Genomic DNA, 16,233 nt, shown 5'->3' with positions numbered 1-16,233 from the left:
TTCGATGATGAAGAAAAAAACTAGAAAGGTTGAGTTAAATACCTATAATCAATGATGAAAGTATGGCAATCTTGATTCGAATACAACAAATGGCTGGGTAATAGAAAGGGCTGACTAATTGATGATGAAACAAGGTTTCTTTCAATGAGATGGTGAAGAATTTTTTAGATGGCTAGGTAATCAAAAGGGTTCCTCAAATGGCTGAAGGCTGGAATCGAAAGTCTTTCTCGCACAAACGTTGAAGAATGGAAACAGGACTGGTGAAAGGATTCAATATCAATAAAATCAAATCAAATATGGCTTTTGATCTTCAAGGATAATCCAAGAGGTTTCTTAAGCAATCAAAAAGATTTATTTTCCAATCGATTCAATAACCAATGGAAAACATTTATTTGTTTTTGATTTTTTGTTATTTTAATTAATGATGTTTTTAAATTTTTTTTCCAAAGAGTCGAGTCAACACGGGTCAAAAGGGTCTTGGGAATGCGATACATGGTGGTACGCGAGTGGGCAGCGCTGCCACGTTAGTAAAATCTTAAGGTCGTTAGGCTTAGGTACCAAACTAGTGGACAGAAAAAAGTTCGAGTACCAATCTGAAACAAAAAAAAAATCATAAATACTAATTTGAGAGAAGAAAACAAATTCAAGTACTAATTTTATATTTAACCCTAATCAAAATATATATTACTTTTTTGGACTGCTGTTTAACATATATAATTACCGTTTGCATGTCAAGGTCAAGATTGAGTGCCACTAAACACTTAGAACTTCGTGGCAATTAGTAGCTTATATATTATAGAATGACTTTTATAACTATAAATAATTTAGTTGGATGAAATTAAGCTATTAGTTGTTTGATTATATGTGAGTTGTTTTTAATCTAGTTTTTTATTTAAACTTTTAATTATTAAATCTGTTAAGTTAAATTTTATTATTTCAAAAGTTTTATATAGTAAATATATTACTATGTTTAATTCATATTCATATAGTACTCACAAAACGTATTTAATAATTATTAAATTGATATTTTAAAATTAAAACAAATATAATAATTAGAGATAAACAAATTTGACCTTTATTTTTTAATAGTTTAAATGGGGTGGGGGGGTTAATCAATTTAACTAGACCAGTTTATAAATTTGGAAATTTTAATACCGCCTCGAAAGAAAGAAATGATAGGGCTTATTATAATTGGTAGTTGAAAGAAAATTGAGATTTAAATCAAAGTGAAGGCCAACTCAAAAAAATGAAAAATGGGTAGGGTAGCATTATGTATGAGTTGAAAGACTGATGTAATAATATAGATTGGCAATGCCAACTAGCGCTGCCCATCTTCACGTGATACTGCTTCATCTAGGCCTTATTGTTTTTGTTTTCTTCCACTCTTCACTCTTTTTATATATATGTTTCCTACTTCTCTACAAAACTTGCTACACTGAAAATATGGAGTCCACTAAAATCTCAGCTCTCTTTCTCATTTGCATGCTTTTCATTTCCTCCGCCACTCCCGTTCTTGGTTGTGGTTCATGTAGCACTGGCAAAGCAACACCAAAGCCCCCTAAAGGCCCCATTACAATCCCTTCCATTTTTAATCCCCCAATCAACCTCCCTCCCATTCTAAATCCCCCTGTGACAGTCCCTCCGGTGACGGTGGTTCCTCCCATAATTACTAAGCCACCAAGTGGGAAACCTTGCCCGTCGGCCACTTGCCCCATTGACACATTGAAATTGGGTGCATGTGTGGATCTGCTTGGAGGGTTGGTTCACATTGGCCTTGGTGACCCAGTTGTGAATGCATGTTGTCCAGTCCTTGCAGGGCTTGTTGAGCTGGAAGCTGCTGTTTGCTTGTGCACCACTCTGAAGCTAAAGGTTCTCAACCTTAACATTTATGTGCCGCTTGCTCTTCAGCTGCTCATCAGTTGTGGGAAAACACCCCCTCCTGGTTACACTTGTTCTCTCTAGTTTAAGTCAAAGTTAAGTTACTTAGCATTTATATCTCATTTCATGCTTATATTCCATGGGAAGCCTGTTGCTCATTAAGTCTGTACGAATTTGCAGGCTGCTAGGTTCATGGATGCAATGACGAAGCCCACATGACAGGATGTCCTCCATCTTTTTCTTTTAAATTCCCCTTTCTACCTCAATTGGATTGCATTTGGAGCTAAGCTGGCTAGCTCTTATTTATTAGTGTAGACCAGTTGTATTTTTCAATGATTGTCGCAAGTGTGTGTTTTTGTGTACGACAAATGAAGCAATCAACAATTATTTTCTATCACTTCATGATTTTCTAGGATTCACATTCTGCATGCAATAATGTAACTACAGTAGGGTCGTAATAATGTTTCTTATTCCTTCAATTATTATTATTATATATAACATCAGTAGTATAAAATGCATGTGAAAATTCTTGTTTTCTTAAATAACTTTTATACTAAATTTTAGCTAAATCTTAAGTCAAATTAAACTAAACTCTTAGAAACGACAAAGCTCTTCAATATTTTATTTAAACTTTCCTTAATATTTCGTTGTAACTGCAGTTAAAAGCAAGAAAGAATTGAACCTTATGTGATGGCCTAATGGTCAAAGGTGTTCACCGCTTTAGGTGTAGCCTGAGATCAAGTCACGCAAGTCGTATTTGTTGTTCAGACTTTACCCTATTATTGTAATTCACCAAAAAAAAGTAGGAAAAAATTGACACAATTGATCTTTGTTAATACAATTCAGACACAATGGTTCTGTGTCTACGTAGTCTTACTTAGTGAATGATTTTATTCAACAATCGTCAGGATCACCTATTAACTTAAGCCCAATCTACCCTTACATGAAGTAATTGCAAGTCCAATACTGACCCTAATTGTCACAAATCACTCACTCCAAATACCTCATAATACAATCAATAAACTCTCCAAAGGATACTCACAAAATAATCACACAAAAAAACACAACAAAGCGATAATATGTTTTGATATAACAAATTAAAGTGTTTTTGAATAAAAGTTAAAGTTGAAAAAATTGATAAAATCAAGTTGAAATGGTTTAAATTAAATCAAACATTTTCAATCATGTTAAAATTGTTTTTAAACAAGCTAGTATTGCTCCAACTTTTTGGCCAAGTATCAATAGTTTTGAAAATATCAATACCCATTCTAAAATTGATACCAATTTGACACTTTGTTTTCATGATTTTTCAAACAATGACAAAAAGTATTGATATCTTTTCAAAAAATATCGATACCTTTTACCAGGTATCAATATTTGCTCTAACGATGTAACATCCCTTACCCGTATCCAAAAACGGGACAGGGTTCGAGGCGTTACCGGACTTAAACATTCACAAACATGCAAAACTGGGCCATAAAATTTCATCCAAATTAAAACTTTTCAAACACATGTAAATCGCCTTCAAGGCCTAAAACATACATCGGGGTGGTTCGGGACTAAATCAAGGACTTTAGAAAGCTCTGGGAAAACTTAGAGAAATTTTCATGAAATAGGATCACACGCCCGTGTGGACACAGGGACACGCTCGTGTCTCTTCAACACGCCCGTTTCCTCAGGCCATGTAACTCTCTGTTTATGATGTCAGCAAAACAAATTGATCCACACGGCCAAGCCACATGCCCGTGTGCTAGGCCATGTCCTCCACACGGTTGAGACACATGGTCGTGTCTTTGCCTGTGTAGCCAACACTTAGGTTATTTTCCAAGCCTTATGTTGTCCTTAATTCTCTCCCATACTTATACACATTATAGACACACATTATAACATCAATTTAATGGTTAATCATCCTTTAGTACAATTTCGTTAAAGCATTTACATGTTGTCATACATGTGTTTATAACCTATACTCATGTTACACCAAGTTAGACATTCCAATTCATATTCTACAATTTTCCATATTCAATCATTATCAACTTACTACCATGTCACACATTCATTCTATGGCCACAACCACCTCGAATGGTCTTAGAGCATTCATCATGTACATGTTGTACAAGCCCAATTTTGGGCCCAAAACCCCTAAACCCACCAAGCCTAAAACCCAACAAAACCAAAATACCCAAACACAGTTTACATCAAACCCTAAAGCCCAAATCCTAGCCCCCTGCAGAGAAGAGAAAATAGCAGCAGCCCTCAAGCCTCGGCCAACCAATGGCTGCCTCGCGCACCACCACCGGCATTGCTCCCTCTATGTGTCTGACACACCCATACCCTGCAAACACAAACAATAAAAACATCAGCCACAACAGAGGAATGAGGGCATTTTTTATTGTTATTGCAATCGGTTATAAAACCGAAGGGAGGACAGATTGTACTAAGGGGGGAGGAACTGATTGTATTGGAGGAGGGATTTTCAATATCCAAAAGGGGGGGATTGTATTTTGAAAAAAGAAAAGGAAAAACAGAGAGCACCCAATACAAAAAATCAATCAAAAACCAAAACTTTAAAGGTGATTCCTCTTTTGTTTCATTTTTTTCTTTAAAATCTCTGTTGCTTTTATTTTCTTTTATATTTTTTTTGTTTGAATAAAAATAATAAAAATAAAACAAAAAGAGTAGAAAAAGGAGGGTACTCACCTTCGTTGGCCTCTTCTACACGGAAGAAATTGCTCGAGCAACGCCGCCATCGCCCACAATGGCGCAAGAATGGACCTCGGAAATCCTATCACGGACATGGGGAGTGAAGGGAGAGCAAAGAAAACTCTCTGTCTCTTTTTTTTTTTTGTTTTTCTAAATAATGCTGAAACAATAAAAAAAAAAGAACAAATTTGGCTTAAATAAGCCAAGCAAAACGACGGGGGGAAGTTTGAAGGGGGACCCGCATGCTTTTGAGGCCCTAATGGGATATTTGTGGTTATGGTCCCTCCTTCTTTCCTATGCCACTCTATTTTGTCCCCTTTTGCATTTTTTTTCTTTTTAAATTTTGCCTTTTATTTTACTTCATTCCCGTTTTAATCCTTGACTTGGACAGATGAAGCACAGCGCATAATGATGTGGGATATTGTCCCATTTTATCCTCGTGCGTTTAAGCGCATTTTGATTCAGTCCCTGTTGGTATTTTTCTTTATTTGCAATCGATACCTCAAATTTTGATTTAGTTTCAATCACACCCTGAATCCTTTTATTTTATTCATTTATTTATTTTGTTATATCAAAATAAGATTTATGTGTTTACTCAAATATTTTATAGGCTGTATAGATAAGATTGCTTATATGTGTTATTTATTTTGGTTTGTTTAAATATGTTGGTTATTTAAAATTGTATTATTATTTGTTTCAAACTGTTTCTTTAACACTATGTATTCTAAATTGTTGTACATATTATATTTTGGCTCTTCACATATTATCTATATAGCATTTCAAATCTTTTACACATATTATAAATTTTTTTGTTTTGTATATTACTTCTTTAAATCTCTTTTACTTTAAATTCTTACTTATTATTTTAAATCGACTTACATGTTATTTATTTTTAAAATTGTTTTATATATCTTATATTAAACTCTTTTATTTATTTAAAAAAACATATTTATTATTTAGGTTTTACATATGTATCAATTATTTTATACTTTTATATATATATAGGTATGTATATATATTATTTATTTTAAAATTACTCATAGGAATTCTTTTAATATGCCTTGTAATATAGATTTTAAAATTCTTCTACATTATTTATTTTAAACTCACTTTATGTGTTATTCATTTTAAATCATTTTATTATTTACTTTAAAATTTTATATCTATTATCAATTTCAAATCGTTATGTCTATTTTTATGTATGTATATACTAGTTGTTTCTTTGATGTCCGGTATATTACTTATTCTAAAATTTTCATACATATGATCTATTTTTAAAATTGCTTTGTATATTGTTGATATTAAATTTCTTTTTTCACAATATTTATTTTGAATCTATTTATTATCATTTTAAAAGTTGTTTTACATTTTATTTACTTTAATTGTTTTTAAATTTTCTTAAGTTGTTGTATATATTATTTAATTCATTGGTTTTTGATTATTAACGTTAGTATTTAAATGATGTATGTTGAGATTATTGTCATTATGTATACTATGATTCGTTTATTTGTATTCTCATACTATTCACTTGTGTAGTATTTTTATCATCGTTTCATGTCGCACTATACTTTTTCATATCATCGCCTCATGAATCAAGTCTTGTGGCACTTATCCAATAAATCGTTCTGTTTTAATTCAAGCCAGCGACACGTCGTTTAAACATCGAAATCGCTACCATTAAAAAAAACAAAAATCTTCTAAATAAGGCAATGTTTCGTGTTTGAAATTTCGAGAAAACCGTGCCCTAACTCACTGGGCTTCGATTTTTCTAATTTAATCCAAATAACAGAATATTCCTTTAAATTACCATACGAGTTTTAAAAAATGCTTATTCTCGGAGATACGAAGTGTTGTGTCCTAAATTACCGGGTATGACATTTCGTCACCTCGAAATAAGAATTTTTTTTTTAAAATAAAGGCAACATTCGGTGTTTGAGGGCTCGAGAAAACGTGCCCTAACTTACTGGGTTTCGATTTCTCTCATTTACTCTAAATAATCGAATACCCTTTTTATGAATTAAAATACGCAAATTTTATATAAAGGCAAGCTCGCTCTCAAAAATCCAAGATGTCGTGTCCTAACTTACTAGATGTGACATTTCATATTTTGAGACGAGAAGATCTTTAACACTTGAGCATTTTTATAAAGAAGGATCGCATTTCAAAAGTCTTTCAAGTTTTCAATCTTCGATACTAAGACACTAATTAATCAACTAGGTACCAATTTTGGGCGTAGCGAGGGTGCTAACCCTTCATCGTGCGTAACCGACTCCCGAACTTATTTTCTGATTTTCGTAGACCAAAAAAAAATTATCGTTTTAGTAAATCTTAACTTTTATTAAAATGATTAATTTAAGGTGATCCGATCACACCTCATAAAAAAGGATTGGTGGCGACTCCCATTTTTCATTTTCGTTTCCAAAACTTAAGTCGATTCCCGTTTTCCAAAAAAATGGTTACGACAGCTTGGCGACTCCACTGGGGACACGAATGAGAGAGTCAAGCCACAAGTTGATTAACTCTTGTCTTTTTATCGAAAATTGAAAACTTGGTTTTGAAATACGATCCTTTCATTGCATTTCATCAGCTATTTTTGTGGTACAATACCTGCTGCGTTGGTTCGAGTCTTTAAATAGTTTTGCATATTGCATTGCATGACCGCTGTGGTCACACCCCTTTAAGTGGGAGTGAGAAACTACTCCTTCGTGAGGTTTTCACCTCCGTGCAGGATAGTGGATCACTTTCGGGATACATCCGTACCTATGTCTTCGTGAGATTTTCATTTCCGTGCAGCCATAGGGAAATGTATTCCCCTAAACTGAACTCGGTCTGTATGAGCCTATAATGGGTGAAGATTGAGGAATCTGCTGGTTCAGGTACCCTTACTCTAGAACCAAACCCCATGTAGTGAGCCTTAAGAACCCGCCCTAGGTAGAGCCACTCCGAAACCCTAGTGGTCACCTGAGCAAGTGCTATATTTATTATTCTTTGTTTGCTTTGAACTGTGTATAAATTGCTGACTTGATTTGTTTTACTTTGATTGTATTTACATGGCATTTTCATTATAAAAGGTGTTGATTCTCATTCGGTTCCTAAATAGATAGCTTATCATGGAAAAGGGACAGTCTTATCGAGGGGCACGTGTCAGAGTTATGGAATTTTACTCGGATCAGCATAACTCAAAATAATCTCCAAGAGATGAAAGAAATTTGGGGTCAGTGGGATGATGAGGTCAAACAGCTATTCTATTGTCATTACGGTGATTTACCTTATCAGCTCGATGTCAAGGTAGATGAACACCTGTTTCGAGCCCTTGCCCACTATTGGAATTCTGCTTACAGTTCCTTCACTTTCGGGAAAGTATATTTGGTACCTACTATAGAAGAATACACGGCCTTGCTCCATTACCCAAAGACTCAGGTTGACAGAATTTATGCCAGACCTGCTAACGTCCCAGCATTTTCAAAAAAGCTGATGAACATCACAGGGATGAGCGAACAGTGGGTGACAACCTAGATCAAACAAAAAGAAGATTGTAAATGCATTCCTTGGAGGAACCTAAGGGATCTAGTCTTAGCGCACCCCGACGTGAAGAAAAGGGTAGATGTCTTCGCCTTGAGCATTTATGGACTGGTCATCTTCCCCAAAGCTTTGGGGCATGTAGACGAGGCTGTTGCGGACCTTTTTGACAGGCTTGGTAAAGGAACCACACCTGTACCCGCAATCTTGGCTGAAACTTTCAGATCATTAAATGCTTGTAGAAGAGCGGGTGAAGGGAGATTTATTGGATGTGCACAGCTCTTGCTATCCTGGTTCCACAGCCATTTTTGGAAAGTGGAAGAGGTCTTGATTCGTATCTTCTCTGAAAATTACTCTCCGCTGAAAGAGTTAGTGGATACACCGAGGTGAGATGATGTGACAGAAGAAAATTGGATGATGGTTCTCCAAAATCTACAAGAAGAAGATGTTGAATGGAGAGCCCCGTGGATGGTTCCTGATGAAATATTATACCGATGCGGAGACTTCGATTGGGTTCCCTTGTTAGGAGTATGGGGGGCCGTCGGGTATGCTCCTCTGCTTGCATTACGACAATACAGATCCAGACAGTTTACACCACCAACATACGGGTTAGCCCAGTGCGAGTTCGTGTTCACAGGGAATAATTACAAAAATAAAGTTTGCAAGATATCAAATGACTGGAACCAGACTCGTAGAATGAAGAAGTTTGCTGCTAATCCCATGACTACTCCTGAGTACGACCGATGGTGGAATCAGAGGATTAACGACAACATCCCTACATCAGATCAAGGGAATACTCAGTCGATAGAAGAGCACTTGAAAGTAATCCCATCTGAGCTAGAAATCATCAGGCAAGATTTAAAAAGAAAGAGTCTGGAGCTAGAAAAAAAGGATCGAGCAGTTGGAAGAATAAAAGATGCAGTTAGGGTTAGATGTCAATGTCCAGAAACTAGAAGCTAAAAAACTCAGAAAAGGGAAAAACAAGGCTGAAGAGGACTTAGACAGTTTGAAAACGGAGTATAAGAAGCTACGCAGATCAATGAGAACCGCTGGGTTAGGAAAAACATCCGAACAATGGCGACATGAAGTTAAAGAAGAACAAAGCAAAGCCAACCTGTGGGAAGAAAAATTTCGCGATGCTCAAGCTCGAGAAGGTGCACTGAAAAGAAGTTTGGTAGAAAGCCAGAATGAGAAAGAAGGGTTAAAGATCCGGGTATCAGAGTTAGAGAGGTCATTGTATCAGTATCGCTCTCGTAACTCTGTAATCGAGTTGAAAGCTAGTCAGAACAGAATCGAAAAATTAAAAGAGAATATAGAATAACTCAAAACAGCGCTGCAAAATCATGAACTTCAGATAGAACTCCTCGAGGTAAATAACGAGCGATGGAAGGAGCAACTTCATCAATCTCAAGACCAAGTCAGGAGCAGGGACTACGTCATGGGCGAAGCTTTGACTCAAGTGCGAGAAGTGGCTGATCACTTGCAAACATTAGCAGTACAAACCGATGTACTGAGTTTAAAATATGAGTCAGAATCGGACCGAAGACGAGAGCTAGCTTGGCTTCTTAGGCAAGTCAAGGCCTTAAGTATCAGGGCCAAGCCTTATATGTAATCTATTTTATGTAAAGAAACTTGTTTTCTAGAAAAGTTACTCTAATGAAATCGAATTGGAATCAACTTTTTTTTGCATTCAACGCATTCATTGCATTCATGCATCAGCATTGCATCATACGCACTAAAACTCACAAGAAACCCTAAAAAGGACCAAAGGTTAGAGAGATTGGAACAAATGCAAAAAGAGATGCAGGATCAATTACAAGCACATATGCAAGAACAGTTTGCCAAAATCCAGCAAGATATGAGGGACCATATGTTGGAGTCCCAGAAAAGCATGATAGACCAATTAACTCGTCTATTGGCTGACGGATTAGAAAACGGGAAAAGCCCTTTGATTAATGCAGGAGAAGATAATAAAGATTCTACCTACCCTCCGGGTTTTGCCCCAGCGAACGTTCAGACACAACCTGATATGTACCCAAGAAGGCCATCGGTCACAATTAGGCCCCAAACATTTCAGGTCGGTGTTTCGGCACTGATGAATTATCAAGCCGACTCGGGCTCTAATCCGGGGGATAACCTGACCAATCCTGTGGTCTTCAATCTCAATGAAGTAACAGAAGCAGAAAAGACAAGGGTAGAACTCCCGAGAGAGCTTGAAAAAAGGTGTAGATGGTTGGAAGAAAAATTTAAAGAAATGGAAAGCACCGACTATCGTGGTGGAATCGATGCTAAGGAATTAAGTTTGGTTCCGGACCTGATGCTCCCTCCCAAGTTCAAAACTCTGGAATTTGAGAAATACAACGGGACTAGCTGTCCCGAAGCTCACATCACTATGTTCTACAGATGAATGGCAGGCCATGTCAATAATGACCAACTATTAATTCACTGCTTCCAAGAAAGTCTAGTTAGGGCCGCTTCTAGATGGTACAACCAGCTAAGTATCAGTTCATGGAAAGATTTAGCACAAGCCTTCATGAAGCAGTACGGTCATGTGGCAGACATAGCCCCTGATAGAATCACTTTACAGAATATGGAGAAAAAGCATAATGAGAGCTCTAGGCAGTACGCCCAGCGATGGAGAGAAGTGGCCACACAGGTCCAACCCCCTCTGTTGGAAAAGGAAACCACTATGCTCTTCATCAATACCCTGAAGGCACCTTTTATTAACCACATGCTGGGTAGCACAACCAAGAGTATTTCAGACATAGTAATGTCTGGAGAAATGATAGAAAATGCCATAAGATGTGGGAAAATAGAGGCTGGGGAAAACGCTAAGAGGTCAGCGCCGAGAAAGAAAGAGCATGAGGTGAATAATGTGAGCTCATATTCGAAATTGATCACCGTAAGCCAACCAAGGTCGACAACTACTGGACAGCAGGGCCCACCCAGACAAGAGCCCAACACAAAACAAAATAGGGAGAAACTTCAATTTACGCCCATTCCAATGACGTACATGGAGTTATACCAGAGTTTATTTGATGCACATGTCGTGTCTCCCTTCTACCTGAAGCCAATGCAACCTCCATACCCCAAATGGTATGACGCAAATGCCCAATGCGAATACCATACGGGAGCCACAGGACACTCGATAGAAAACTGCACCACTTTCAAGAAATTGGTTGAAAGACTTATCAACATGGGCATGATGATGCATCCAACACAGAGAACCTATTACCTAACCATGGGGATAAAGGAATAAATGCGATAATCGAGAGTTCGGGGAAAGAAATTAAGATGAGTATTACAGAAGTGAATACCCCATTGGAGGAAGTTTGGAAGAAAATGGTGGAAAGAAGGTTGATAGCACAGAATTCAAGGGTCAGACCTCGAGAAACGAAGAATTATTGTGAGTTCCACGATCAAGAGGATCACGAGATTCAAAAATGCAGCCAATTCAGGGCTTTAGTATAAGGATTGATGGATAATAAGGAGCTGGAATTCTTCGAATATGTCAGGAGCTCGGAAGAAGCAGATGTGTGTGCCTCCGAAGAGGGGTCGATGAAGGATGTTTACAAAGTCAACCACCCAGTGGTTATCATATCACGTCCGAGAATGAATGAAGCTGGGGCACAAGTTACGCCAAAGGTCGTAATCCGGAAGCCCGTTGCTTTCTCTTACAAGGATAGCAAAAAGGTACCGTGGAACTATAGCTGCAATGTGACATTCCCGGGAGAGGAGACCCCGATTAATGCATCAGAGGAAGTTCAAGATAAAGGTTTTTATACGCGCAGCGGAAGGCGTTATACCCCAAATACAAAAGCCGAGCAGGTTAAAGAAAAATCATTAGTAATTGAGCAAAAGAAAGAGAAGCCGGCAGGGCCTGAACCAACTGTTAACGAATCAGTGACTGAAAAAGAAGCCAAGGAATTCTTAAAATTTCTAAAGCACAGCGAATATAGTGTCGTAGAACAGTTGCACAAATAGCTAGCGCGTATATCGGTACTAGCCTTACTTTTAAGCTCTGAAACCCATCGCAGCGCATTGATGAAGGTGCTGAATGAAACTTATGTTGCTAACGATATCTCTGTAAACAAACTGGACCGCTTAGTCAACAATATAAGTGCCGACAACTTCATATTCTTCAATGACGATGAGGTACCGCCAGGGGGCCGAGGATCAACTAAAGCTTTGCACATCACAACCCGCTGTAAAGGGTACACGTTACCGGGGGTATTGATTGACAATGGGTCTACATTGAATGTCCTACCCCTATCTACGCTGAGTAGGTTGCCAGTGGATAGTTCCCATATGAAGACATGCCAAAGTGTAGTGAGAGCATTTGATGGCACGGAAAGGAAGGTAATGGGGAGAATTGAAGTACCCCTCTTAATCGAGCCGAGTACATACGAGGTAGATTTCTTGGTCATGGACATTAAGCCTTCATATAATTGCCTATTGGGGAGACCGTGGATACACTCGGCGGGGGCAATCCCTTCATCGCTGCATTAAAAGTTGAAATTAGTGACCGAAGGTCAGTTAGTAACGATCAATGCTGAAGAGGACATCATCGCGGCAATAACCAGTGACGCCCTATATCTGGAGGCAAATGATGAAGCAATCGAGTGCTCTTTTCGATCTTTGGAGTTTGTGAACGCAACATTCATCACCGAAGGAAATAAGATTCCAATGCCCAGGTTATCTGAGACTACAAGAATGGGACTACGGCTAACTATTGGAAAAGGGGCTCTACCCGGAAGAGGACTCGGGAGATACCTCCAGGGAAGGATTAATGTACTAATGATGAAGGACAAACAAGACCGTTCTGGGTTAGGGTTTAAGCTAAACATGAAACAAAGAAAAAAGGAACTTGAGAATAAGCAAGAAAGAAGGAGAGCGCGATTGAGCGAGGGAGAAATCAAATGGGAACCAATAATCTTCCCCCATATATTGAAGACTTTTGTGTCTGGAGAGGTCATTCACTCCGAGCGAAAGATGTCGGGAAAAGAAACCTTGGAAGGAATGCTGGAAAGTTTGGACATCAACGCCACATATAAAAAAGGGACGGGGGTAGAGAATTTGTCAGGCATTCGCCCCTATGAGCCGGGAAGTGTTCTGAATAATTGGACTGCGGAAGAGATTCCTGTAGTTTTTAGAACTAACTCAGAGTAATGTCCAAAACACACTTATTGCTCTAGGCCTAGGAGTAATAAGTGTCCTTTTGTGAAATAGGCTTATGTTTGAAATCGTTATTTCAATAAAATGCATCCTTTTTGACTTATTCCGTTTCTTTCATTCATGATCATACCATACATATCATTGTTCTTAGATTCTCTTGTTCTTTGTATCTTCCTTCGCACCTACAACAGGTCTCCAGATATCAATGTTGTGAGTGACGTTGCTACTAATTCAGAGTCTCCTTTTGAGCGGGATATGTGTCTAGAGGGATCTCAGGATTTTGAGGATGACGGAGATTGTAACTTATCCCCTGATTTGTTAAGGATGGTAAAACACGAGGAGAAACAGATTCTACCCCACAAAGAGACCGTAGAAGTCGTGAACTTGGGAGATGAACTAGAAAGGAAAGAAGTAAAGATCGGAGCTTGCATTACCACAGAGACAAAGGGGGACCTTATTGAGTTACTACAAGAGTTCAAGGATGTCTTTGCATGGTCATATCAAGATATGCCTAGGTTAAGTACTAACATTGTGGTACACAGGCTCCCCATAAAAGAAGAATACAAACCAGTCCAGAAAAAGCTTCGAAGGATGCGGCCCGATGTTTTGTTGAAAATAAAAAAAGAGGTCAAGAAGCAATTTGATGCTGGTTTCTTACAAGTAGTTACGTACTCGGAATGGGTAGCCAACATCGTCCCAGTCCCTAAAAAAGATAGAAAAGTATGGATGTGTGTAGACTATAGAGACTTAAACAAAGCTAGCCCAAAGGATAATTTCCCGTTGCCTCATTGTAATGCTCCGTACCCGAGACCGTCGCCGAAGTCGAACACGAGGTGTTAACAGACTTAATTCATTACTTAAACAGCTCAAACAATTTATTTTTAAAATTTTCAGTCAAGCTAGCAATCTGCATCACAGTCGCTTAAAAATTCATATCTCGAGTTCCAAAACTCTAAATCTAATTCTGTAATTTTCCCTGAAACTAGACTCATATATCTATTTATTAAATTTTTTCTAGAATTTTTGGTCAAGCAAATTAGTACATTTTATTAGTTAAAGTCTCCCTATTTCGTGGTTCATTGCTCGACCTCGTGTATTACGAATCATATATCTCCTGTACAGAGTTTCAATGAGTATGTCGTTTGTTTATAATAAAACTAGACTCAATAAGGAATCTGTACATATAAATTATGACTTCTAATTATCTTTGAACAATTTATGGTGAATTTTCAAATTTAGAACAGGGGATCCAGAAATCGCTCTAGCCCTATTTCACAAAAATTTAAACATCTCATAAAATATAACTCATATACCTGTTTTGTTCCATCCATATGAAAATAGACTCATAATTATTCAATTCCATATCTACTATTTTTAATGATTTTTCAAACTCACGTCACTGCTGCTATCTGAATCTATTTTATGGTAAATTTTACCTATTTCATGGTTTCCATGAATTAGCTAGCAATTTAGCATACATAACACCAAATATGATCATGATTAGCCATTCCAATGGCTAATCATTACCAAGCATTTCCATACCACTCAATAACCATATCATAAGACCATATATACAAAATGATTATAATGCTATACATGCCATACTAAAAATATGCAAGCCATTATGCCAAGATGGTATACGGATATAGTGTGAGCATGCCTCCGACCATTCCCGATTTCCAAGCTGGCTTGTCAACACTACAAGGAATGAAAAGGAGGAAGTAAGGATAAATGCTTAGTAAGCTCACATGCAAATAGCAAGTAACACAACTATATAAGCAAACATAAAACATCATTTGCATAATCATCACCGAGACATTCATATCACATTTTCATTTATCATCTTACCATATTGTTGTTATATCGAGTTGTTGTTATATCGAGTTTTCAACCCGAGGGTTAAGTACATACCTGTTCAAAGTATTCATTTCACAACACTTACCAATACGTCCCTTTCATCTCGAGTATTCCTCCATTTGAGTAGAATTTTACCCGTTGAACACATCGGAATATAATTTGGATACATGGAAAGTTTGCACATAAGTGCCACATATGTAGCCAAGCTACCATGTAACCCGCCCATAAGTGAACTCGGACTCAACTCAACGAGCTCGAGCGTTCATATCCATAAGTTAACTCGGACTCAACTCAACGAGCTCAGATGCCTAGTTACATCTCTCGAACTCGGACTCAACTCAACGAGTTCGGACATTCGCATCCATAAGTGAACTCGGACTCAACTCAATGAGTTCGGATGCCCAGATATCCTAGTGACATCTCACTTTTATCCCAATCTATTCCTAAGGTTCAAACGGGATTTTCCTCGAACACATCTCCATGCCATCTTCCGTAAAATACCGAAACCAATACTCGGTAGCACTTTATATTTAACAAATAATTCACATAATTTGCATTTTATTCAAAATAACCACAAAGCATATATTTCATGATAAAATCAGCATATCATATAATTAACATCAATAACTTAAAATAACAATTATACTACATTATTTACACATGAACTTACCTCGTATGCGAAAATGGCTACTTTTACCATTTCGTCCACAACTTGGTATTTTCCCCATTTTAGCCCGAATTTTAGTTTTCCTTGCTCTATCATTTAAAATATAGTCTAATTAGGACTCACATTATTCAAATTGACCCAAAATCATATTTTTGCAAAATTACAGTTTTGCCCTTAAACTTTCACATATTTACACTTTTGCCCCAAAGCTCGTAAATTAAACTTCAGCCTATTTTCTTATGTTTTATGACATGATGATCATTTTTCCCTTCTATGGCAACATTAAATTCTCACTCTAACATGTATTTATGACTATTAGGTATTTTTACCGATTAAACCCTTTTGCTCGTTTTCGCTTAAAACAGAGTAGTACAAGTTGTCTAACATAATTTAAAACTTCATATTCTATCATAAAACACCAAAATACACAAATT

At 37.3% G+C, this 16,233-nt stretch overlaps 1 protein-coding gene across 1 annotated transcript; it reads left to right on the top strand.

Moving 5' to 3' along the window:
- Positions 1-1,279: 1,279 nt before the first annotated feature.
- LOC108468854 (36.4 kDa proline-rich protein) lies at positions 1,280-2,404 on the top strand. The gene is made up of 2 exons (XM_053018138.1): positions 1,280-1,973; positions 2,059-2,404. The coding sequence occupies exon 1, from the start codon at positions 1,312-1,314 to the stop codon at positions 1,960-1,962; it is 651 nt and encodes a 216-aa protein (XP_052874098.1). The 5' UTR covers positions 1,280-1,311; the 3' UTR covers positions 1,963-1,973; positions 2,059-2,404.
- The last annotated feature ends 13,829 nt before the right edge of the window (positions 2,405-16,233 follow it).

The sequence above is a fragment of the Gossypium arboreum genome, chromosome 8 (assembly GCF_025698485.1).
Source record: "Gossypium arboreum isolate Shixiya-1 chromosome 8, ASM2569848v2, whole genome shotgun sequence".
NCBI lineage: Eukaryota > Viridiplantae > Streptophyta > Magnoliopsida > Malvales > Malvaceae > Gossypium > Gossypium arboreum.
The sequence above is the reverse complement of the archived record's forward strand: the minus strand, read 5'-3'. Positions and strand labels throughout refer to the sequence as shown.

Bases quoted from the DNA above. Each gene is read 5' to 3' on its own strand.
- LOC108468854 (XM_053018138.1), top strand. From the start codon at position 1,312: ATGCCAACTAGCGCTGCCCATCTTCACGTGATACTGCTTCATCTAGGC.